Raw genomic sequence first — 24732 nt, 5'->3', positions numbered from 1 at the left:
TACTACGGCACTCCGTAGAGCTTGGAGATCAACCTGGAATGAGACAAGTTGACCAAGTCTCCACAAATTCTCAACATGGCAGCCGAAGACCTCGACGCATGCAAAACTAGTCCAGGGTCCACGAACAACGGGTGATTGCTCCGTAGTAGATATTAGGGGCTAGACTGTTCTAGAACAGTCAAACGGGGCGTTCGATTCGTGATCTCGACTTTTCCTGAAGATCATACCTACCGGGATACCGCGACTTTGAGAGCAGTTCGATTCGAAGGTCCGGTCTCTCGTACTTCTCACTATGGTATTTTGAAAGGAGGATGTGAGATACTAATGACTATCGCTGTGTATACCTTACTGCGAGCCTACCTAGAGCCTACCTAGAGCCTACCTAGATACTCTAGATACTCCCTGCTAGGTGTACGTCATAGGATTGCAATTGGCTTCGCAATCCGGATTTATAGACCTACTTTCCGGTTACTGATACGTATCGGTCCGTTTATGTTGGGCTGGGATCGGTATTTAAAAGGGGGCGTGGGTTCACGGAGGGGTTCGTTCTCTGGCTGGTCAAAGCTAATATCGTGTCGTCTGAACGAGTATCTAGACGCTTGAGTGGGCGATTCGGGCATTGTGGTGGAAGGGCTCAGGGTTGATCGCACACAAAACTCGAAAAATCTATAACGATCATACTCAGCAATCATGACAACAGGTTTGGCTTCGCGTTATCCTGAAATTGATCATTTCTCCGAGGCTATATTAACTATCATGACTCGTTCGGATAGGAGAGAGTGTGTGTGAAGGAGGTCGTGCGGCTGGGTGTAGGAGGGCAAACGAAAGTCTAGGTCAAGACCTGGGCCGAGAGTTCAAAAGCTTAAAATAATCTCAATCTCAGATATGCCGGACGTGCTAGGTTTCGAAGCCCGTGAAAACTCGACCATCATGTCTTGACCATCGGGAAGCTGTTGAACTACATCATCGTCTACGATGATTTTCAAACCGCCCGGGTTGACATGAAGCATACGGCTTACAGAGTCCGGGTTCATGCTCTGCTTCCGACAGATCTGCACCTTCAAATCGCGAACGGTTCGTTCCTTCAAATACACAGCCCGGTGGTAATGGTCCTGCCTCTTCCAGTCGTGATGAAAGCGTATATAAAAGCAAACCGCTGTAAGAGATGGTCAGCACGCGGAGAGTTCTGCGGGTGTATTTCGGGGCATCGGTGGGTTGTCTACGGCGACCTACCTGATCCTGAATGGGGTGGTTCAGAGCGTTTGGACAGTTTGGCGGGAAGTGGCGGTACCTTGAAGGTGTTTGGAGATTCCTGTTCTGGAGCAGCACTGGAGGATACCCTCGATGGCTCGGTAATGGTGGTAGCAGGTGAACTGGGATTTGTCGAATTTGCATTGGAAGGTGTCGTGCTGTCCGAATTCTGGGGACTACCCTCGGATTTCTCGGGGCTCTGTGACGCGCCGGGCAGTCGGACTGGAAACTGATCCGGATCGTCCGTCGGCTCAGCTCGTTGGGCAAAGACAGTCATTGGCAGGTTGGACGTGAGTGAGTCACCGAGTATGTGCAACTCCGTATTGCGATATATTTGCGCCCGCCGGTGCTCCCCCTCTGTCATGGCGTGATTTGCAGCGCTCTTGGCGAAGCTCGAGATGCTTCCCCGTTTCCGCTTTCCGAGTTGATCATCCTCTCCGGTTTCAGACATCGCGGTCTCCCTCTGGAGCTTTTTGATGGACTTCTCGGTTTGCGAGATATCACTGTGGAGCTTCCGCTCAGCGCCGTGATCGCGAAACAGTTTAACTTTGCAGTAACACATTTCGGAGACGTTGTCGACGCCTGCGTCGTCAACATCTAAGGCTATCATCTCGGTCTTGGCGCATAGTCGGACCGAGGAGCCTTTGACGCCCTTGGAGTGGGTGAAATCGGTTGAGAGGAAGTTGAAGCGGACGCCGATATTACATTCCCGCACACCTGTTTGGATGTCTGCCGTCCACGTACAACAAAATCCATCAATTGACATACTCTCCAGCTGGATTTGATTCCGTGGTTGACCCGCCTCCCCTTCTGCCGGATCGAGGCAGTCAACTGCCTGTACATCACCGCCTCGCTCTTGGGCGTCCTTTGATCCACGGACCTGCTTCCAGAGCTGCCAGCAGGCCGAGGGGTCGATCTTTTGCGCTGCTTCGTCGAAGACTATGCGGACTGACGTGCGATACCTGGCAGGATAACTACCCACCGGCGGTGGGACCGAATCGGCCACGGAGAGTACATAAGTTTGACCTTTGTTGAGGTATGTAACCGGAATGTCTTTTTGATTTTTGATCATAGCCGTTGGCGCGTGCAGCGTCACGCAATATCGGAACCTAAAAAGAGCAGAGAAGAGGCGTTGGCAAGAGATCGACAATTGATGCAGGGCGACGTGAAATGCTTACTTTTCCCTTTCATCGACTGCTAAAACTTCGGTCGAATCCGAGACCCTCCTGGCTGTGTGAAGGGCGTGGTCGTCTTGCTTGTTTACTTCTCCCAAAGAAGTAGTGTTACCATCTTCCTCGCCAGGGAATCTAAAGCCTTCGGGCGAAAAAGATTCGTCCTTGAGATAAGGATCCGGGTTTTGGGGTATATGCGATGGATATTGCCCTCCGAATGCGTCGTTGTACGCGTCGAAGGCTGGTGCGCCCGGGGAAGTATTGGTGAATTGGTCGAACAGCGTCTCGTCGAAGAGCAAGTTCATACCGCTGGACGGGGTGGGCAAGTTTCCAGCGGGATTATGAGAGACTGTGCTCGTCGCATTCAAAGCATCGTGGTCGTTTTGTTTTCTCATCGACGTGGGAGGAAGGGAAGGGTCGTCTAGGGATGGCGTGACGCGGACCTCTCGGCCAGTAGAGGATTCGGTGTCGAGGCTCGGTCGCACATCGGGATAGGTCTCTTGGAAATTGTTGATGAGGTCCTGATTCGGCCGTTTCTTATTTTGCCTGCTTGAGAAGGGTGGGTGGATGAGTACATAGTTCAACCGATCACTCTAGCTCTCCCGGCGGATGCTTGGTGGCGGGAGAATGCTAGTTAGCTGCCGGCGAGGGGCGGGAGGAGGGCACAGCAGTGCAAGGAACCGGAAGGAAAGCCATACCTGTTGGTGAACATTGTGCAGGGAATTGAAAACCGGGTGGTGTCGTTCAGGCCGAGTGGGATGTGACGCAGTATTGTAGAGGGCGACGGGAAAACAGAGGTGACATCAGGGCAGCCCTGGAGGAGGTGGGCGATTGGCAGATACATAAGAAGAATCTGGGCGGGATCATAGGGTTTCCAGACGCCGAATTATGGACTGGGGAGCACCGAGTAATTTCCATTCGGGGTGGAGCAAGAAGCAGGCGGAAAACTTCTCAGGATCGCCAGCAGATCGCATGATTGGATCAGCCTGCCGCGCCACAGCCCACCGGAGCGGTGGACAACGCCGTTCATCCTTGGGATGAAGATTCCAGCGAGTCATCGTGGAGGCCGCATCACCGAGCTACTCCGCGGTACCTGCTCCGTGCCCTTGACGGCAGGTAGAAGGAAGTACCTCCAGGTACCTTCCCGGGTATACCTCCTGGTAGTCCGTCGTATGCACGACCAGGTCGCTCGGTTCTCTCGGGCGGGCCCTCAAGATACCCGACCGAAGGTACCGTAGGGATTGGTCCCAACACCGGTCGCGGTCGGCCAGTCACACAAGCCCCTCCACGCCATTGACATCATTGATCATCCTCAATCGGAGATGCGTCATCGCAAAGGTCCCGTGGAAAGAGTGGGATTGATCTATGCCAGCCTCGGCTGTATATTTATTTCGCGGGCTCTGGCCTTCTGTTCTACGGAGTAGTAACCGCGAGAAGAAGTTTTCAAGAATGGAGAAAATGGTGAATGCAGCTATACTATGACAAGACGTGAATTACCCCAAAGACGCTATACAAGAACACATTACAAACTCGCAGCGAGACCCACCCCCGACCACAGCGTTGAATCAACCGAAATGACCACAATGCGCGAGTTTACATCGCATGAAGATCGTATGAAGGCCTGTGGAAGACCGTCTATCCCCGACCGTACGCCTTGGCAACGCCTTCTTTGTTCTTCTCGAAGATCTTCTTGCGCTGGATCTTCTGTGCGGCGGTGACATAGCCCTGTAATCATCTCGTGTCAGCATATCCGTGCCGCGAGGCAAGGGGTTGAAACTCACGTTCTGAGGCGTCCACTCATCCTTATCCAAAACAACTCCGTCTATGATCTCGAGGTTGCTCAACTGGCCTTGTCGGCCGGCCTTCTGGAGTTCCCGCAGAACAAGGCTGTTGATCTGTGGGTTCTCCACAAGATCCTCGATGCCATGGCCCGTGATGCCGTTAGTCTGGGCGAGCTTCAGCAAAGCCGGCTCGGCCGGAACAATGATCGCGACGGGCTTTGGCTGATCTTGGGCCGCGTAGACGCAGATGTTAGCGACCAATGGCGATGCACGGTAGATGGATTCTAGCTTCTCCAAGGCGATGTATTCGCCGTTCAAGGTCTTAACGAGGTTCTTCTTGCGATCGATGATCTTGACATGACCGTTCTTGTCGAACTCGGCGATATCGCCCGTCATGAACCATCCATCCTCTCGCAGGGCGGCCTTCGTCTCCTCTTCGTTGTTGTAGTATCCCCCGGTGACCGAGGGACCACGGATCCACAGTTCACCTTGAGGGGGGTCGTTGGAAGTGAAATACCCCGCTTCCGGGAAGTCCACCAGTTTCTCCTCGACAGATGCGGGGATATCGCCGTGGGCCTCGAACGTGAGAGCACGAGGGTCGTTTAGCGCACCCATACCGCCGGTTTCGGTCAGTCCGTAACCACTGATGAGAGGGCAAATAGCCGTCGAAATGAACTTTTGGGTGTCCTTGGCAAGGGGACCGCCGCCAGACATACAGATGCGAAGTCTGCCACCGGTGGCCGCTCGGACTTTGTTAAATACGATGGCATCCAGCAGCTTGACGCCAGGGACGCCACTGGACAACAACAGTTGTTTCAGTGATAGAGCGGCCCAGAATAGGTTCCTGGCAATCAACCCACCCCCATTCACCTTGGACACGATCCCCTTGCGAATGGTCTCCCAGACGGCAGGAACGCCGATGAGAATGCTGGGGCGGAATTCGAGGATGTCGCCCTTACATTTGCGGACGGAGGTATCGGTTAGGGTCTTCGGGGATCCATATCCCATCGTGGCGCCCCAGAAGAGGGCGGCATTTTCAAAGATGAATTCGATGATGTGAGCTTGCGGGAGGTAGGTCAGGAGACTATCGCCGGGTCCTATATAGTCGCCAACAATTGAACTGGCACCGGCAACGGAGGCGACGACGGACTTATGCTTGATGGTCACACCTTTCGGCGTGCCCGAGGTCCCGGAGGTATACATCACGCAGGCCAGGTCGTCCGGCCCCGGCACAACATGCTCTGCCGGGTTTTCTTCTCCCAGCGTCTTGAGTTCATCGAATGAGATCACCTGGATGCTGGGGAATTTCGCCTTGAGTTTATCTAGCTCCTCCAAGTTCACTTTGGACTCGGTGTTCAAGATAATATGCTCTACTTCCGGTGCCTCGGACAAAGCGTTCTTGAGGATCGGCAGAAGGCCGGAGTCTAGGAACACGGTCTTCGATTTGGTCTGCTTGAGCGACGACTGCAGACCCTCGAGACCAAGAGTGTCATAAGCAGTGACGATCGTAAAGGACTGAGTGAAAGCGCCGTGTGCCATCGAGAGCCAGTTCATGCTATATTGCTCGTGAGTAATGATTCAAGCCATGCGCATGCAGTGGGAATTCAAACGAGCGATTCTTACCTCGTCGCGCCGTAGAGATGGATTTTGTCGCCCTTGGTCAAGCCGAGTTTCTTCAAACCCGCACCCAGCGTGCCGACGAGCTTCTGAAACTCAACAAAGGACAGATATTGGTAAGGACTTAATTCAAAGTAGGACCATTCCTTCTCAACCTCGGTCTCCCGACCATCGACCAACTTCTTGACCATCTTTTTCTCCTTGTGTACGTCGAGCACGGTTCTCGATCCGATACATTTGGCATTCCCAAACCTTTTGGCGGCGTAGGTCACGATATCGTAGACCGTGCTGATCGACGGATCGGGCTGCGTGATGAGGCCATCTTTGCAGCGGATGTTCCGGCGCGGTATCGTTTCTCCTTCAACTTTTTCCATGCCCGGGACCTCGAAGGAAAAAGGGGCCTTCTTCTCCATTTTGGGAAGCAAGTCCGCCGGCTGTTTGGAACTCATATTGGAGATGCGTGAGGCTCGATCGGAGCTCCGTAGGCCGATCGCAGGGGGTATGGTATTCAGAGGGCAGTCGGCAAGTTTGGGGTCCCTTCCAGCAGAAGAGTACGCAATGAACAAAGAAAGGGAAAGAGGAGCTCAAGAGCTATCAGAGTTCATCTGCCGAGGGGAGTCAATGCAAACAAAGAAACCGACGAAAGTGGAGAGGACGAAGTGGAGGGAGCGAGCGAAAAAATAGAAAAAAAAGAGCGGAGACGACACGGACGGCGACGGGCTGGAACTAATTAAATCGAGAGGCCAGGCTCCTAGTCGCGGGGAAACCTGAGAGCTCGCCAGACCAGACTAGAAGAAGCCCAGCGTCTCGGCACAAACGATGCTCGTGCGCCGGACGTGATCGTTGAGTAACGGAGCAGCTTGTCGCTTTCCCCAGAACCGAGACCTTGCCCAGGGGAATTCGGGGATGTAGCCACCCAAAGTCAAAACTGTTGGGCTGGTCCGCAGAGTCGCCGAGTCGGCTGACTCTCTTGGGCCCCGGAATCCTCAGGAGCCAACAAATAACAGCCAGAAAGCGAAGGGTTTGGCTTTGAGTTGGACGTGGACGCTGCTGACTACGCTAGTCCCCCCGACTTGGCGTCGCTTGCCGCCCTGAGCCGCTCTGCTTTCTCCTCTTCTCTCCTCTGTCGCTCTGTCTCTGTCTCCGCTCGTCGAGCTTTTCATCCGTGTGAGCCTCGGTTGCTTCTCCCTCGTGGAAGTCTATCCCAGCTGGCCCTCGCTCATACCGCCAAGTGGGTGTCAGTGGATCAGCGGACCGAGACCCACGACGGCAACCGCACTGACTAGTGGGCGATACGGAGCGTTGGCATTTCGCGATCATCAGTTCGACTCGCCGTCTTGTCTCCTTGTCATTTGGCCATCTCGGACGCTTCGTTTTCAGCAGCACCGCCACATCCATTGAATTCCCCGAGTCTTGAGTCTTGAGCTCGCTGGTCGCCGTGGATTGCCAAGTCACCTGACAGGCGGACGCGAGGTCGTGGACCAATCACAGTGCGTCGGAGCATTTGCCTCAGGCTGGATCGTGTCACGTTGGTCTCGGCCAGAGAAGAAAGGAAAAAGAAAAAAAGAGTCATTCCGCATCACTGTCTCAAGCCCTTGTCTGGGCATCAACACGGACTTCTCGTCTTCTAGATGGTCTATCTTGTGACACCTCGGTCTCCTTAGGTGGCAGGCGAAAACGCATGGACGATAAGGTTCAAATCCAGAATTCTATTCAACAAAGCCGCCCACGATTCATCTGTGGACCGTCTGTCTAACTGTGTCTCGCGACCAAAGAATCCACCGCCCTCTTGCCCATGTCTTGGAGTGTGCTCTGCATGATCTCCAGAATACTAACTTCCAATCCCAGCTGTTGTCGGCACCAGTTTCTCAACTCAATCCCAACCAAACTGTCCAGACCCAGTGTGGCAAGAGGCTGCTCCAAGTCCATGTCGTCGGCACTCTGCATCATGAACCCGTATAAGGTCTTTCCGATCTCCTTGGCTAAATATTCACCCGTGTCGTCTCCGAGACCACTGACCCCTCTCGAGGTGATTTGCAAGAGGAACGATTTCAGCCCCTCGTTTGTGGCCAAAGATGCATCCGATGTGGTTTCCAGGTTTCGATACACCGAGAAACGGCGGTCTCTCTTCCAGATAATCCGGTTGTTGGGGTCCGCCAAGGGCATGTAGGAAGCGACACCCACAGAGATCTCGCTGGGATTGGTGAAGGCGTTGACTGCTTGACTGGGCTGCGATCTAGCAATCGCGAGCCGAACGGCCTCCACCAGGTCTTCCTCCGTTAGCAGGTTTGCCGACAAAAATTTGAAGTACTCGATCAGGTTGGATGACTCGGAGACAAAACTAACGTCTTCCATGACGCCTAGGTCAATGACAGAGGCCGCAAGGCCGAGAGAATGCCGATACTGCACAAACGCATCCAGAAATGTGTTGGCAGCGGCATAATTAGCTTGGCCGAACTGACCCATCAGTCCACTGACGGAACTAAATAGCACCAGGAAGTCGAGGTTCTTTAGTGCATGGTGCAGATTCCAAGTACCATCAACCTTCGGGAGAATTGCGGCCTTCCAATCGTCGTGTGTCATTGTTTCAATCGCCCGGTCCTGTATTGGTCAAGTGTTAGAGGTTGGCAACTTCGTCTAGGGGATATAAAGCAAATCTTACCTGCAAAGCCATTGACAGCTGTATAACACCGCGAATGGGCTTCTCCGCCTTGGTTGCCACTTGTTGTACATCGTCAAAATTAGCCACCGAGCCTTTGAAAACCTGTACTCGGCATCCCAGAACTTCCAATTCTTGAATGAAATGTTCGGTCTTCTCGGATCTTCCCGACCGAGAAAGGAAGACAATATGTTTGGCACCGCTTTCGGCGAGCCAAGAGGCGATTGATCGCCCAACGCCACCAAGACCCCCGACAAGCAAGTAACTTGCGTCTTCATGCAGCGGTAGATCTGGATGACGGGCAGCGCAGGGAAGGTCTTTAAGATCATGCGGCATGCGAACTGTAAGCTTGCCAATGTGGGTTCCTCTCTGCATAAATCGGAACGCATCACCGACCTCACTGGCCGCGAATGTTTCGAGAGGTCGGATGGGCTGAATATGGCTTTGCTCGAAATACTTGGCGCACTCTCGCAGAATTCTGTCAAACTTAGCGAATGTACCAACGATCCCGATAATTAGTCTCACCTTCCGCAAAGTGCTGGACGCTCCGCTTCCAAGTGACGAGCATCAAGGCCGATGAACGTCCTGTTTTCGGTAAATTGCATCATGTCTAACTTTGCATGGCCATAGAAATCACGCTTGCCGATTTCTAGAAAGCGCGGTCAGTGGGAGAGCATGGCTTCGTTCATAGCTTCTATACTCACCGATCATGGTACCGAACGGAGCAATGCATTTCCAAGTGTCATGCAAATACTCGCCCGCAAGAGAGTTTAATGCAACATCTACTCCGCGTCCACCTGTTGCCTCGAGGACAGAAGGGAGGAAAGAGTTGCTATGCGAGTCGAAAATCTGAGATTGAGGCAAGCCAAAGTTGTTGACGAGGAAATTCACTTTCTCTTGGCTACCAACGGTAGCGAATATCTGGGAGAATGTAAGTGATGCTGCGTGTATTCGTCAATTGTGTCTTACCTTTGCTCCGACCATCTGCGCAATTTGGATGGCTGATACACCCACACCCCCGGCCGCGGAGTGAATCAGAACGGTCTGCAGTAAATTTAGTAGCCGCAAACCCATTCAGTGACTCGTGTATGGAACCTACATCGCCCTTTTCTAGGTGACGCAAATGAAGCAAGCCGTATATCACAGTAATGAATGTGATTAGCATTGTTGCGGCTTCTTCCAAGCTCAGGCCATCGGGGATCTTAGCCAAGAGATCCGCAGTGGTGATGACGCGGTTCGAGAAGCAGTAAGGTACCATCATGAAGATCCGATCACCGGGGGTGAAATCTGTAACATCAGGGCCGACGGCCTCAACGATACCAGAACATTCGCCTCCTAGATCATCTCCATCAATAAGACCTTGAGTTTGAAGGACATCCTGCGACCGTCAGACTGACACTTAGAACCAGAAAGGACGGACTTACTCTAAAGTTAACACCCACCGTGTGAGGCCGAACAACAACTTCTTGCCCTTTAAGTGACCTTGACGCGTCGTTGTTCTTCTCCCATTGCAAGCTATCAATCATGCCCTTCTGGCCAATCTTGAGGACTTTGTCGACAACCTGATCGGCCGCGGACGCAAGTTCATCTCGAACAGAGACCCAGTGGTACCTGGAAGAGTAAACGGTGCCCTCATGCAAGGCGAACTCATAATCCGGATCCAACTGAGGATCATTGTCTGGTCGAAATATCTGCTCATATACCTGGACTTCCTTTTCAGTTGCGACAGGATCCAGGAAATCATCTATTTCAAAGGTAGTAAAACTGGCCTGCTTCTCCGATCGCAAGGTCCGTGCAAAGCCAAGGACCTGCGCGTACCGAGGGTCTTTGGCGTCCATTTGAATTGGGCAGGTCAGCCATAGCAAGTTTGCGGACTCAAGATTGGAGGAGAACTGGATCACTCGCTCGAGGTCACGCTGATCAATATTGTCAAAAAATGGTGCCTCCAGATCCAGCAATGAGATGATGTCTTGCTTGGATGGCAAGTCCTCCTTCAATGAGCGCATATCTGTGGGGTGACCAGAACTTTCAAAAGCACGTTTGTAGGATTCAACCGATGGGTTTACTTCTTCTCGGTATAGCAACGTGATCCGCGTTTTCTCGGGTTCTGGTTGAGCGACGGAGGATAGCATGCTGGCTGTGACTTGATACGGAAGCTCGTTGTCGTAGGCAAGAGCATCGACACCTGTGAAGCCGGCCTCGCGCAGCTCCTGATTCCATCTTTCAGGCGACACAAACGGTGCCTCGAGACGATTGTCTTCATCTCCAAGCCACCATCCGGGGAAACCACCCTGTATATGTCAACAATTCAAATCGTCTAGTGGAGGGATGTTATTTCGTACCATGATAAAGCTCATCCATTTTGCTTCTGATCAGACCGTTAGCTATGTTGTTTAGATGGAGGGTTCACTCACGTATGTCCAGCTCCTGAAGGAGGAATCGACCCTTCGGGTGAAGTAACCTCCTCACGTTTCTCAGGCTTTCCTGCAGTGAAGCGGTTGCGTGGATGACCTGACCCTGTCAAAAGCCCGAACTTACGATAGAGGACATTGGAAAACTCACGTTGGCCGCCAGAATCAGGTCATAGGATCCTTCTTCGAACCCTTGCTCCAGGGGATTCTTGCTGATGTCCAGAACAGAGAATTCGATATTAGGGTGATCCTTGAAGCGCTCCTTCGCCGCCACAAAGAATCCGGAAGAGATGTCAGTATAGCTATACTTGGAGTAGAGTCTCTCTCCGAATTCGGATTGCAGCCCCGAAAGCAAATTGGTTGTCGTGCCGCCGGTGCCAGCTCCGATCTCTAGTACTCTCAAGGTGGGCTTGTTGTGACCCAGACTCTGCAGCAATGGCGAATAATCCCAGCATAGATCAAAGAATGCGTAAATCTAGACAGTCAGCTTGCGCAATTTGTTTCATTATTCTATCCCGACTTACCTGCGTCAAGGCACCTCCCTCCATAAGAAGCTCCAACGTGTCTACAGAGCCCTCATATCTGGCCTGAGCGCTCTCGTGGACACGTCGAATGGCAGTTGCTACCCAGTGAACCGGGCCAGCATCAAACTCCTCCGTCATGGACTGGACGAGAGACAGGCGGTTCTGCTCACTTAATGTGGCGAGCTCTTTACCTTCAGGAAGAATTTTATTCTCTCCCTTCCCTGTAAACTCGACGAAGGTATTTAGCCAAGTTCGGAATTTAATGAGATGGCTTTCCTGAGTTTCTATGGGCTCGATAGCCTTCACTGTATCCGTTGCCAGCAGGAAAAAGTATTTCTCCAGCGCGATCAGGTAGGTTCTGAGATCCAAGGGGGCACGAATGAGATCTTTTGCATTCAAAAAGTTGATATCAGGCTTCCACACGAGTTGAACGGCATTCTTGGGCTTCTCTTCGACGTCCGTGCTGTTGCCTAGGCCAGTCACTCTCAAGCCTTTCATCTCAAACACTATCTTGCCATCAACGGTGGCAACTTCGTCACCGGACCATGCATCCATAAAGTCCTTGTAAGATGAAGCGGTTGCTCTCAGCTCCTTCATCCCGCCGGAGATGTAGATCTCATCAATGTATGTGGGCATACTCAGTTGCTTGAAGAGCGACGGTTTTCCCTCGTGCTGGGCCACTGTCATCAATTGCATAAGCTTATCAAGTGTGCAAGGATGGAGTTCATAGAATGACTCCGTATCAAGGTGTGCGTTTTCGATGATAGCGACTGCCTCATTACCCGTGGGATCTGCTGAAATCTCTCTCAGACCCTGGAAAGCTGGACCATATGTGAAACCGATATTTTGCATGGTATCATACCAGCGACTAGCGGCAATCTTCCTGAGGAAGTCTGGCTGAGAGACCTTCCGGCCCTCGCTTGGGTGAATAGGTCCAGCTTTCGCCTGGCCAGAGCAATGCTCACTCCAGGTGGAACCGTTGAATGACGTGATGCGGAAGTCCCACCAGTCAGAATCCGTCGTGGTAGTGAGCTTGCCCTTTTTGAATGTGGTCACCACGTCGTTTGATTTAGATTCACTGACAATCATGGCTGTGCGGATTGAGAAGCCTCGCACGGAATAGTCAGACCTTCCGGTCAGCTGGCGGATGGCTTCACCGGCCATGCAAACATAGCCGGCGCCCTGTCTACTATTAGAGTTGCATTAGAGGTGTGTGCACGAAGGAAGACACTCACGGGAAAGACAATATTAGTACCAACTTGATGATCTCGGACCCATCCAACTTCGTCGAGCCTCAACAGGCTGCGCCATGTTGGCTCGAGATGGCTACTGCCTCCGAGGCGAACGCCAAGGGTTTCGTGGGGAAGGAACTTTCGCTCTCTCCACTCCTTCGAGATCCGACTCTCCTCCCAGTACTTCACGGAGTGATCCCACGAGTAGGTCGGCAGATCTGTGAGAACGGAACCAACGGGATTTAGAGCTTCTAGGTTCACAGAAACATTGTTCACCCAGAGGCTCCCAATGACATTATAGATGGACTCGGTGTCATCCCTGCCACGTTGCAGGGTTGACATGTACGTGAGAGAGGCTCCCTCAGCTTGGAACGTCTGTCTCAGTGGGCCTGCGAGTGCTGAATGGGGTCCAACTTCAAGGAAGACGGGATTCTGGAGATTGGCATTAATGATATTACGTACCGCAGTATCAAAGAGGACAGGGTTTTCCAAATTATTTCGCCAGTAGGATGCTGTGAAAGCGTCGGCGGAGTCAAGAACTGTTCCGGTTACTGTCGAGAAAAACGGAATATTGGGCTTCTTGCTTGTGCAAATCTCAGCAATTGACTGCTCATAGGCAGCACCATATGCCTTCATGTGGTCTGTGAAGTGTTAGCATCAACTACATGATGAAGGCAATGAGAAGAGACTTGCGTGAGTGGTAGGCGTTGTCAACATGAAGCTGACGAACAAACACATCTGGATACTTCTTCTGCAGATTCTCGATAAACGTCGCCAGTACTTCACGATCACCGGACGTCGTTGTGCTACTCGGACTGTTCTCACACCCGATCACGATGCCATCAATTAGAGACGCTCGCAATTTCTCGACTCCAAGTCCCACGACGGCCATTGCACCATCAGTCAACTTCTCTCGTGTGGCCAGACCCCTGAAATACGCTGCCAGCAGCGCGTCCTTTTTCGTGATGGCACCAGTTGCATATGCGGCGGCGATCTCTCCACTAGAGTGGCCGACGACAGCAGCCGGACTAGCTCCCCAGTTGCGGAGCAGGTTGACAAGAGCGATCTGAATTGCGGTGCAGAGTGGCTGGGAAAATTCGGCCTTGGGAATCTGGCTCTTCAGCTTTGGCTTGGAAAGCTCATCTGTCCACTCGTTACTGGCTGTTCTTAAGAGCTACCAGAACATAGCGCCTTACCTAGGATGCTCCAAGACGGAGGAGTATGGCATTGTGACAGAATATGATCAATGTCCTGAAAGTCCTCGCGAGCAGCAGGGAAATCTTGAAATAGCTTCTTCCCCATCTGGGGCCACTGAGCACCTTGGCCCGTGAAGACGAAGACAAGGGACTTCGCAGTATTCTTTGCCTTGACAGTCCGCTGTGTCAGCAAGGGCTCGACTCCGTCAGACACGGCGAATGTGCGGTAGCCATGGTGTTGTCTTCGAGTGGCAAGAGTGTAGGCCAGGTCTTGAAGACGAGATGGCCCGTGTCTTTCTATATACTTTGAGTGCTTCTCGACGGAACCCTGGAGAGAAACATCACTCTTTGCGGAGAAAAGGAGCAGGCCGAGTCTCGGGGCATCGGCCTCTGCGACGTTGCTCCCTTGCTTTATCCCGAAGGATGCAGCCGAGTCCACGATTACCTGAGATGTCAGTTGAGAAAGCCTAATTTGGGAAGCATGTCTTACATGACCGTTGGACCCTCCGATACCGAATGAATTGACGCTGACTCTCTCGTGGCGACCGGCTGGCCACTTCATAGCCTCGAGAGGGATTGTGAGCTTTCCTTCTTCCCGTGGAACTAACGATTTCATTAACTCGAAAGAACGAGAGCTAGAGGTATCTATCGGTCCACATACTCTTAGAATTTGGCGATTCAAAATTGACATTGGGTGGGATGGTCAAATGCTCCAGTGACAGGATCGCTTTGATGATCGCTGAGTTGGCACTCGCGGACTCAGAGTGACCAATGTTGGATTTCACCTTGACCATGTCAGCTTAATATCCTACTGAAGAGCTAAATAGGGCTCTCACAGATCCAATAATCATGCCCTCCTTTCCAAAAACCTCATAGGATACACGATTACCTATCATGTTTAGATCAGGCATCTCTTCCGGACCGTCTCTAAATACTTACTCGTCATCAAATCCAAGTGTCCCGTGAGAGCTAAGAAAACATGTGGCTCCGAGTCTTTCGCATGCATTTCAATCCAGTCCTGTATCCCTTAGCAAGATCCCCTTCGCTTTATTCAATGAGCGTACCTCTGCAAAAGTCCCCACATACACTCCGATATTCCTTCCTCTGATATCTCCTTCTCCTGCATTCTCCAGCGACTCATAAACTGTTTCCAGCAGGATTCTTTGCTGTGGATCTACCTGTTCGACTTGCGACGCCGTCATAGAAAAGAACCCTGCGTCAAAGACAGTAGGATCCTGTTGGAGAAAGTTGCCTTCTTTGCTGCGGATAGTACCCGGCCTTCCGGAGGGATTATAGAATCCATCTTCGTTCCATCGGTTAGGTGGAACTGGGATCATGCCCTCCTTCTTGTTCATGAGAAGATCCCAGAACGACTCGGTGTCATTGCATCCGCCGGGTAGACGCATTCCCATGCCAATGATGGCGATCGGGGGAGGGAGCGTTGAGGTTTGCTTTCGTGGTGCGTCGTGTCTGATGGCTTGTCAGTGAAGGTCTTTAGAGGGGTGTTGAATGCCTCGCACCCATCTGCATGACCATTCGTATATCTGTTCGAATGGCCGTTAGTAAGTCCATCTCCATTGGTGCTACCGTTTATTTCGTGACCCATAATGTTCGTCGATAAATCCTATAGGTCTATTGTAAGCTCCAGATTTGACAAGATCCAGCTAGGTCCGGACCGGGTCGATCTGGAGCAGTTTATATACGATGGCTGTCGCAACCAGGCAGAAGTACCGGCGCTTACACTCCACTTGACACCGTCGGATCTCAGCCGTAACCTATCACCGGCCATTGATATCAGGCCAACATACAGATCTCACTATGTCCCCAGTGCTATCTTCCAGGTCAAACCAAGCCCAGCCTCCCGGCCCATCTAGCCTACTAATTCCGTCTTACTGAGGCAACGTACGCGAGCCATTCGGATCTCGTTTCGATATACTATTAGCGGTGCACAATGTACCCCACCACCCCACCAGATGTCTTCTAGTTCTGACAGATACGAAATAACGTATCTCGTGAAAGACCGGGGTTATCATCCACTTTCCCGCACTTCACGACAACAACTTGGCCTTCAATTGCTGCACCTTTGTCTTGATGGCGATGATTATTTGCCCATGCCATCTTACTGTGGGAATTGATACGGAGACAGGATGTGGAGGGTCAGAGATGACACATTGGCGTTGGATCTATCAGTAGTAGCTACGAGCATTATGATGCCTACTCCGCATGGAACAAGGATCAGGGGATTGAGTTCAGCCCCCAGCGTGGAGGTTCAGCCAAACGGACTAAATGAGACGTCACATCCTGCATTCTTGGATACTTGCATTGTGATTTTCTGCTGACCTCGGGTGGTTTCAGGTAAGATTTGGACGATAGCCTTGCTTGCGCGTTGCAGCAGACCAATCGTCCTGCGTACAAGCGTATACATTTATTCGTGGTGTCCTGCTCGACCAACCCTCTTGCGCAATATGACGCAGCCAACCAGTCGGACTGGCATTGTATAGTCCCATGGGTAAGTCTCCTACCGAAAGAGATAGCAGCCCCACCTACGGATCTTTTGCCGCCAACAACCAACTTTATTCTCGAGGGATTTTGCCAGGTTTGAAACCTGCTATATTGCCGTGTCTATTGTTTTGCCATCTCGCTACAAAGTGCCATCCTTGTTTGATGTGCAGATGTACGCTTTTTTCGGACTTTCAGCCCCTGCAACCACACGATCCATGCATCAGTCTATAGTTGCAAGGTATACTGCGCATGGCACTGGTCAGCCTATCTCACGTGGAGTCTGCATGAGAGCATGTTTCTCTCGCCTTTCCTGCCAGAAACGCTCCAGTGAGGCCTGGTTGGCTGCAACTTGTTAGGGCTCGGTTCCATTGAGAGCGTGAATTGCAAATTTCACGATCGTAAGTGTCGTACTTCGTAAGTTACGACGGATCCGGGGTTTGTATCACGGTATTTTGCAATACGATCTGATTGCAGCTAACAGGATCCAAGCTGACTGTCGATCCAGACAGAACGGCGTTCTGCAGAACTCCCGTCCAGAAGGATTTGGGTCACCCGGGGATCGGAAATCTAATTCCTATTGATGCTGCCGTTTCTCGTGAGGCCTCCTGTGAGTGTAACCAATTCTCTGCAGCTCGAGAGATGATGTTGAACAAGCTGCATAGCCGTTTGATGCAGCCTCGGTGGTCGCAGATTGGTCGATGCGGTTGGACTCGGGGCAATTGTCGTCCTCAGCCAAGAAAGCTGGTGATGATCGCCCAGAGAATGGCTGATTGGTGTCTCCAAGATGCATATCGAGTGCAGCGAGAATTGAAACGAGAGGTCAACGCTCCCACAGCCAGGATTGGAGGGAACGGGAACCGGTCATTCTTCTCTTTCTATTCAACTCTGTTAAGTATATACTTCAGGCCGTAATATATCCCTATCCCATGTCCTCACAATCAAACCAAGATAAATAACAGATCAATTCTCACAAATCCAGTCCCCAACCCTCTCAAACCGATGAAACCACAACCAATAACTCGCTATATATCAATCAGCCAAACCCAATTAATAAAAACGCAAGAGAAAACTCACTCCACGGATAAATTGTATGATTCCACCCAGTCCCATCCACATAATACGTCGAGCAGCCGCGTCCCCAAACGCCCTTCCTACACGCCTCCTGCACACTCGCCACATACGACTTCTCCACCTCCGACTTGATCTCCACGCTGCGCAACCGCCCTTCAATCAGCGGCGTGGCGATCTTCAGGATCAACGAGACCGTCGCTTCGATGTAGTAGATAACCGAGTTATGCCTTCACTCTCACATTAGGCCAACCAACCAACCAAACCAACGAAACCAACGAAACTCAACCCAGAAAGAAGAGAGGAGACAGGAGAAGAAAGAAGAAATACCCACCCAGATGCCATATTCGGCCCCCGTATCATGAAGAAATTCGGAAACCCATGCATCGCGCACCCCCTGTAGCAGCTCGGTCCTCCCGCCTCGTCCCAGTGCTGTGCTGTCGTACGGCCCTCGCGACCTCTCACCGGGAACCGGAATGTGTCGGACTCGAACCCGTGCGCGAGAATCAGCACGTCGCAGGGCACGGGGGTGCCTGATCTCAGCACGACACTGGAGTCCGTGAGGGCGGTGATCTCGTCCTGCTGGAGGTGCAGTTTTGGGTTGGAGAGGCTTTGCAGGTAGGAGGAGGCGAAGACGAGGCGTTTGCAGCCGGGTTCGTACTTTTATTTATGTCGGGTTAGTAGTTAGGGCTTGGTAGGTGGGTGGATAGAGGGATTGATGGATGGATGGGGGAACGAACGGAGGGTGTGAGCAGGGAGTGGTATTTCTCGGGGACTCCGCAGGCTCGGAGATGCGATTTGCTCAAGCGAGGGATTCGTCGGCCCAGGAGGGGGTAGAAGAGCTCTGCGAGGGCGAAGCCACAGTGCTGGAGCAGGACGAAGAGGATGGGGAAGAGAGCAAGGCATTTGCGCAGGCTCGAGGGGACGTATGGGTTGGGGCGGTTGAGGATCCATTGGGGGGACTGCATTTCTGTTTAGCTTCACTGTCTGCATTCATAGTTAGAGGATGAGAAATAGGCTGTACTCGTTGGATCTGCGTGCATTGCTTCACGTCATCTAGGATGGCAGGGACGATTTGAACGGCCGTGCCTGGTCTCGTTAGTCTTCACCCTTCAGTCCAGAGAAAAGGGAAATATAGAAAGGAGAATGGGGAAACGCACTTCCATTCCCCAACACAGCCACATTCTTCCCCTTCAAATCCACCCCGTCCGTCCATTTACTCGAATGAATGATCTGTCCCTTGAAGGTCTCCATTCCCGGGACTTCGAACCGCTTGGGATCCACCATGTGGCCGACGGCGCTGATCAGGACCGCGCATTCCTGGACATACCGTTCCTCCGTCTGCGTGTTTTGCAGCTCGACGCTCCAGCACTTACGCTCGTCCAGCCAGGTGCTTCCCACCCAGGCGATATTGCACTGCAGATAGGGAAGGATGTGGAATCGCTGCGCCACATCCAGCATGTAGGTGTGCAGCTGCGCGCGGTCGGGGAAGACGTGCGTGAAGTTGGGCTCCGGTGCGAAGGACAGCTGGTATACCGAGCCGGGGATATCTGCTGCCTGGTTGTTATTGCGTGAGTTGATATCGCGCAAGTGTTTAGAGCTGGACAGACGTACTGCACCGGGATCTGCATTCTAGTCAGTGTTTATCCATCGAGATGGGATATAGGTGGGGATTACAATTGTTATCATACCATGTTCCTCCCAGCCCGGGATTGCGCTCGTAGATGACAAAATCGTGGAACTTCAACTTGCGCTTCAGATCACAGGCCATCGCGAGGCCGCCAAAGCCGGCGCCGATAATGACGACTTGTCGGAAGGGGAGGAGTTGGGATTTCTCAGCCATTGTCGTGGTGTGGGAGTTCTTTCGGTGTTGAATAGACCTGTATAGAGATTGAGTCGACTGGAAGAGCTCAAACCATCGACAAATCAATCTTCCAATCTGGAGCAGAATGATCGGAACAATGCTCAGCCAAGAGCTGACAGGTGAAGCTAAACAGGTCAAGTAGGCCGAGAGCCTCGAAATCATCTGGTACGATATTCAATACTGACACTTAAATCGTACCTGCAGGATACATGGATGCATCTTATCTCACCTGACATTCAGACCAAGATCCACTACCATCAGACAAAGATACGAGACCGATCAGGCCATCAGCAACATCGACCCGACGATGATTGGGCGAGCCAAGCTGACACAAACTTTCCACTGACGAAGTCGAGACCCCGTGGCCGGAAATAGGGGAAATGGAGGAGTGCAAAAGCAGGGATGAAGTGCCATGTGGAGAGGAAGCTTCTCGACGAATGAGGGAGGGTCTGCTGGAAAGTGAGAAGGCGAGGGGGGGTCCTGCTTCTGCTTATATTTGGGAATCATATCGAGAGTTGACTTTGACAGGAACAGTGACAGTCAAAATGGGCGTCTTTACATCTCCCATCGCTCTTTTCGGCGTCGCTCTCGTCGGCGTTGTGGTCTTTCATGTCCTTTCGGTCAATCCGCGGCAGAAGAGATACAACGCCGTCGGCGCTGGTCCACCGGCTATTCTGCCTTCTAATACCTTGGGTTTGTCTTTCTGTTTGCTTCGGTGGCGTTACTGACTTGGAAAGGCTTGAACTATGTGATTCAGATGTTTAGAGAGCTGAGAAAGCATCGCTTTTATCACTGGACGAAACGGCTGCTCGAAGAAAATAATCACACGCTGCAGCTGCATATGCTGGGCGCCAATCTGTTGTTGACTGATGATCCGGCCAATATCAGGGCAATTCAAGATACTCAGGTGGGTAGATAGACCCTGGGATGCAGCGAACAATATCTAATGGCTGCAGTTCTGGGAAGTCGCCAAGTCGAAGGAACAGCACGAGATCTTCAAACATATCCTTGGTGATGCTATTTTCGCGCGTATGTTCTCTCTATGTCTCCTCTGGTTTAGTCCAAACTGACCCAATAGTCAATGGCGAGGAATGGAAACAGGAAGCCGGGCTGCTCCGTCCACACGTACGTCTATCTGAACGTATAAACATCCCAGCCCTAACTCTCCCAGATGAACCGCGTCCGACAATCCGACTTCGAGGTCACCGAGCGACACATCCAAAATGCATTCAAACTGCTAGAAGACGGCGTCGATGCCTTCGACGTAATCGACCGTCTCCAGCTAGACGTCGTGACGGAGGTCTTCTGCGACGAATCGACCAACTCGTTGACATCCGACCAGCAGCCTTTCCGCAACGCAATGGACACTTTGCTGAAAGTCGCCAGTTTCCGACAGCTTCTCGGGTAATGTACGCCTCACTCTCTAGCTTCACAGCTAATGCCTATTAGAAAGGTTGGTGTCTACCTAAAGGATGAATGGATCGCCCCGAAGGCCGTCGCCTTTATCGACAACTACCTCGATAATTTCGCGACAAAGGCATACGCCTGCAGCGTTCGCGGCAAGAAAGCCAAGGACTCGTTGACTCTGGTTGATGACTTGATCGTCAAAGGGAAACGGCGCGCGCATATCAAGAACGCAGTCACTGCCACTCTGCTGGCCGGGAAGGATCCTACGACAACGTCGCTGGCATGGGCGTTCTATGAGATCGCGCGCCATCCGTATGTGTTTGAGAAGATGAAGGGGGAGGTGAAGGAGCAGTAAGTCTCTGGTTTTGTGTTGTGAATACGCTAACGTTGGTGGTAGTATTGGGTTCGAGAGACTTCCCGTGCTGTCTGATCTTCATAAGTTGAAATATACAAAAACAGTGATCAAAGAGACCTTGCGAGTTCATCATCCTTGTGAGTCCCTCTACATCTATCCAGGGATCAAATCTAACCAATGCCAGTGGGATTCAATGCGCGAGTCCCCGTTCAGGACATGACACTTCCTCGAGGAGGCGGTCCGGATGGAAAATCTCCGATTGCCGTGCTCAAAGGCACCCAAATCTGTATGTCCCTTCTCCTACCACTTCATCCTAAACCTGACTGACCTGTCACAGTATACGGACTCCTCTCGCTTCAACAGCGTGAAGATCTCGGCGTTAACGACGCGTCTGTCTGGAATCCAGAACGATGGGGTATCCTCCTCCCTCCTGCTTCCATCACTTCTACGGGGAATTGAACTAACGCATGTATAGAAACGTGGGAACCCAGTAATAAATGGGAATTCGTCCCCTTCAATCATGGCCCGCGAGTATGTTTGGGTCAGCAATTTGCCAACTTCCAGATGGAGTATTTCCTCGCGCGTCTTTGTCAGGAGTTCGAGAGCGTCACGCTGCTTCCCGAGTCGCCGCGGCAGGAGGGATTGGTGAAGCTGGAATTGAATACTAAGATGGCTCATTCAATTTTTGCGAAGTCGGTGAGGAGGGTGTAGATACTATTTATCTCCTACCTGAATGTGTAGATGTTAGCAGTTCGGTGATAGATACATAGCTGTGAAGGTATAACTATGAATGTGAATGTCAAATCTACCGATCCTGGTGTGCATTCGTATACTCCGGTCATGGGATGCTTCAGTATACCTCATCACCCCTTTCGACAAAGAGTCCACACATTTCTCTCGGCATGTCACATCCTTTCAGCGTCCCTATCTACATACCTCAGACCACCAGCACAGCCATTGTGAAGGATTCAATCCAACCAGACTATCACCCCTGTCTACACTCCAATGTCCACGCAAGCAAACCCAGCCTCGACAGTCCCTCGACACTAGCCCGGAGAATACACAACATCCATTCCCTCACGGTAAGCACACTGAGGGATTCCGAGCGTTCGACGTCAGCTCCGCACCAAGAGCCGTCTCACTATCTCCACTATCTCCGCCATACAACGTCGATGAGGAAGGAATCCTTCAAGATAGGCAGCAGGAAGATTGAGTTTCAGCTATTGGACTGAGTTTGATATAGCAGGTACTTTTGCTGGCGAAGCGGGTTTCGGACGGTCAGATTAGCGAGGTTCATCGGTGGGGGTTTAAGTTCTGCAGGATGTCTGATGATGAGGACCCTGTAATGTAATGCGGGTAATATTTGGTAATATCTGGGAGTGAGAATTACACGGTATGGTATTGGGTTTTTGGTGGTGGTCATATTTGGCAAGTTTCGGTATTGTAGCGTGACATCCAAAGCCCTAACTTGGACATGAGCATAAGCATTGCTTCGTTCATTCAGTCTGGAGTACGTCTCCTATGTTATTTCTCTACGACTAAACGCCTTTATTCAATTGCCCATGCTTCAGCTTTCTCCTCAATAGCACCTTACTCACCCTGAACATTCTCCTTACTATCAACATCAAACATATCCAGCCAGCTTCGACCTCAACCACATCCTCTTCTCACCTCTTTCTCTACTATCAATTTAAATGCCCTCTCCCCACAAAATACCAACATTCACCCCCCTCTCTCCCTCAACATCTATCTACATCCCCGCAACCACCACTGCAAAAACCACCACCAAACCCTCCACCATAACACCACCTCCCCACCTCATCCTCCTCTGCACCTACCTCAACGCCTCGCCCGCCCACATCATCAAGTACGTCACAGGATATAAACGCAAGTTCCCGACCTCGCGCATCCTCCTCGTCACGACCTCTTCATCTCACTTCCTCGTGCAGTCCGCGGCGCAATGGACCAGGGAGTTTGAGCCTGCCGTCGGTACGCTTCTAGATCTTCAGCAGCACGGTGGGGGCGTTTTCAATAAGGATGCTAGGGAGTCAAGCGAGAGGGTCTGAGGGGTCATGGTGGTGGTGGTGGTTTTGGGGAAAAGTCAAGGCGCTGGCCATTGTGGCAGGATTGAGGGTATACTTCGCCGTGTGGTTTCTCCTCGAGAGGTTGATGGGCGTCGAGAATGTGGTCGGTGTGGTGAGGCGGTTGAATGATCCGGCTCAGTTTAGTGCCGATTTGACGAGGTTGTATATCTACAGTGGGAAGGATGAGCTGGTGCGTGCGCAGGAGGTGGAGGATCATGCGGAGGAGACGGAGAGGAAGGGGTATGAGGTGCTCAGGCTGCGGTGCTTGGATAGTGGACATGCGGGACATTTATTGCAGGATGAGGAACAGTTCTGGCGCAGTGTGCCTGGACTGTGGGGTTCGAGGATTCTGTCGAGTCCTGGGATGGTGGTTTGTGCTTGGTAGGAAGTACTATGTACTAGGTCAATTTGTATGGTTTGATATGTAGGTTGTATGGCTGTCTAGATGCATGCTACATCACTAATATCAGTCCTCCGCCAGAAGATCACACGCCAATCGAACCTTCTCCGTCGTCACCTGAATCTACTCTCGTTAGCCTCATACCTATAAGCCCCGTGGGAAAAGACCTACCGTCTCCCTCTCAAACAGCCCAAAATGATGCCCAGACACCTCCCACACCGCCACAATAAACTGATGCGGAAACAAATCCCACCCGACCCTCTTCTCCCTCAAATAATCGACCATGACCTTTCGACCGCCCTGTCCCTCTCCCACCGGCACGTATCCATTCGCCAGGATGAGCACCCCCGGCGGCGGCTCCTCCGCCTCGATCTTGTCCAGCTCGTCCGCGTCGGCTTTCCAGTTGCGTCGCACCCACTCGTCGCTGTCTTGTTTCGACCACTGCATGCACCGCAGGATCTCGGCGCGCAGCTCGTCCGGGCAGTTGCGCAGCACTAGGTCCACGGGGAATTCGGCATGAGGGGTCTCGGGTGGTCCCCAGTAGGGATAGAGGGTGTCGATCATGACGACGCCGACGACGGAGAGGCGGGAGCGAGGATTGGAGGCAAGGACGCGCCCGATGTCGATGCCGAGTTGGCCGCCCAGGGACCAGCCTGTTTCGATATTGATTAGTGTACAGGGTCATAGATATCGGGTGGCATGTGCGGTGAAGGTAGATAGGCAGGATATATACCCCCCACTAGAATCTCGCCCGACGACACCACGCTCTTGATCAGTTTGATGTACTCGTTCACGAACCGCATCGACCCGCCCTCCCACTTCGTCTCCGTTTTGATCCACGGATTGGAGATGGCGTAGATGGTTCGGCCCACGTTCCCGAGCTTGTAGTAGTTGAACACCGTGCCGCCGGCATCGTGGAGCAGGAAGAGTGGCGTGCGAGAGGAGTCGCCTTTCTGCAGGAGGATAGGGTTGGGTGTGTGTTCCATGTCGAAGAATTATGAATGAGGCTTGTTTGGATATGCGTAAGAGAGAGGAGAGTAGAACAGGCTCCGACTACACTGAGGGACGAGATCTTGGAAATCGGTGGTAATTTTCGCGGCGGAAAGATGCAAATTTCAAGTTTGGCTTGTTTTGGTGCAGGTTAGCTTACCGTATAATACATCCGTGTCAACGCAATAACACAACAAGTATGATTCTTGAATGCCTAAC

General features: G+C 52.0%; 7 protein-coding genes across 7 annotated transcripts; 2 read left to right on the top strand and 5 right to left on the bottom strand.

The window, feature by feature from the left end:
- Nucleotides 1–437: 437 nt before the first annotated feature.
- Nucleotides 438–3135, bottom strand: P170DRAFT_506039 (uncharacterized protein; the record flags this gene model as incomplete). The annotated part of the gene is made up of 4 exons (XM_024854347.1): nucleotides 438–1156; nucleotides 1234–2360; nucleotides 2430–2969; nucleotides 3122–3135. The coding sequence occupies 4 exons, from the start codon at nucleotides 3133–3135 to the stop codon at nucleotides 855–857; spliced, it is 1983 nt and encodes a 660-aa protein (XP_024710743.1). The 3' UTR covers nucleotides 438–854.
- Nucleotides 3136–4058: 923 nt separating this feature from the next.
- Nucleotides 4059–6234, bottom strand: P170DRAFT_421992 (fatty acid activator Faa4; the record flags this gene model as incomplete). Its single annotated transcript, XM_024847401.1, has 3 exons — nucleotides 4059–4148; nucleotides 4205–5759; nucleotides 5828–6234. The coding sequence occupies 3 exons, from the start codon at nucleotides 6232–6234 to the stop codon at nucleotides 4059–4061; spliced, it is 2052 nt and encodes a 683-aa protein (XP_024710742.1).
- A 1339-nt stretch (nucleotides 6235–7573) lies between these two features.
- P170DRAFT_506037 (polyketide synthase) lies at nucleotides 7574–15449 on the bottom strand (the record flags this gene model as incomplete). The annotated part of the gene is made up of 20 exons (XM_024854346.1): nucleotides 7574–8422; nucleotides 8484–8958; nucleotides 9006–9129; nucleotides 9185–9401; nucleotides 9450–9524; nucleotides 9580–9858; nucleotides 9905–10771; nucleotides 10823–10848; nucleotides 10895–10991; nucleotides 11043–11366; nucleotides 11416–12597; nucleotides 12651–13288; nucleotides 13374–13790; nucleotides 13844–14288; nucleotides 14334–14446; nucleotides 14505–14628; nucleotides 14680–14732; nucleotides 14783–14861; nucleotides 14908–15313; nucleotides 15364–15449. 20 exons carry the CDS (start codon nucleotides 15447–15449, stop codon nucleotides 7574–7576), a joined length of 6876 nt encoding a protein of 2291 aa, XP_024710741.1.
- A 1856-nt stretch (nucleotides 15450–17305) lies between these two features.
- P170DRAFT_506036 (flavin-containing monooxygenase) lies at nucleotides 17306–19256 on the bottom strand (the record flags this gene model as incomplete). The annotated part of the gene is made up of 7 exons (XM_024854345.1): nucleotides 17306–17367; nucleotides 17420–17643; nucleotides 17748–18073; nucleotides 18154–18375; nucleotides 18438–18502; nucleotides 18574–19038; nucleotides 19091–19256. The coding sequence occupies 7 exons, from the start codon at nucleotides 19254–19256 to the stop codon at nucleotides 17306–17308; spliced, it is 1530 nt and encodes a 509-aa protein (XP_024710740.1).
- Nucleotides 19257–19822: 566 nt separating this feature from the next.
- P170DRAFT_506035 (cytochrome P450) lies at nucleotides 19823–21750 on the top strand (the record flags this gene model as incomplete). The annotated part of the gene is made up of 10 exons (XM_024854344.1): nucleotides 19823–19970; nucleotides 20015–20184; nucleotides 20234–20306; nucleotides 20356–20402; nucleotides 20449–20681; nucleotides 20727–21035; nucleotides 21082–21176; nucleotides 21224–21325; nucleotides 21377–21454; nucleotides 21515–21750. 10 exons carry the CDS (start codon nucleotides 19823–19825, stop codon nucleotides 21748–21750), a joined length of 1491 nt encoding a protein of 496 aa, XP_024710739.1.
- A 983-nt stretch (nucleotides 21751–22733) lies between these two features.
- Nucleotides 22734–23508, top strand: P170DRAFT_470851 (uncharacterized protein; the record flags this gene model as incomplete). The annotated part of the gene is made up of 2 exons (XM_024852791.1): nucleotides 22734–23028; nucleotides 23084–23508. 2 exons carry the CDS (start codon nucleotides 22734–22736, stop codon nucleotides 23506–23508), a joined length of 720 nt encoding a protein of 239 aa, XP_024710738.1.
- An 81-nt stretch (nucleotides 23509–23589) lies between these two features.
- Nucleotides 23590–24705, bottom strand: P170DRAFT_506034 (thioesterase domain-containing protein; the record flags this gene model as incomplete). The annotated part of the gene is made up of 3 exons (XM_024854343.1): nucleotides 24257–24705; nucleotides 23695–24176; nucleotides 23590–23646 (listed from the first exon to the last, which is right to left on the bottom strand). The coding sequence occupies exons 1-3, from the start codon at nucleotides 24507–24509 to the stop codon at nucleotides 23590–23592; spliced, it is 792 nt and encodes a 263-aa protein (XP_024710737.1). The 5' UTR covers nucleotides 24510–24705.
- Nucleotides 24706–24732: the final 27 nt, after the last annotated feature.

Source organism: Aspergillus steynii (assembly GCF_002849105.1).
Source record: "Aspergillus steynii IBT 23096 chromosome Unknown P170scaffold_1, whole genome shotgun sequence".
In the NCBI taxonomy this organism is placed as follows: domain Eukaryota; kingdom Fungi; phylum Ascomycota; class Eurotiomycetes; order Eurotiales; family Aspergillaceae; genus Aspergillus; species Aspergillus steynii.
Note: the sequence above shows the minus strand (reverse complement) of the source record. Positions and strands in the feature narration are given on the sequence as shown.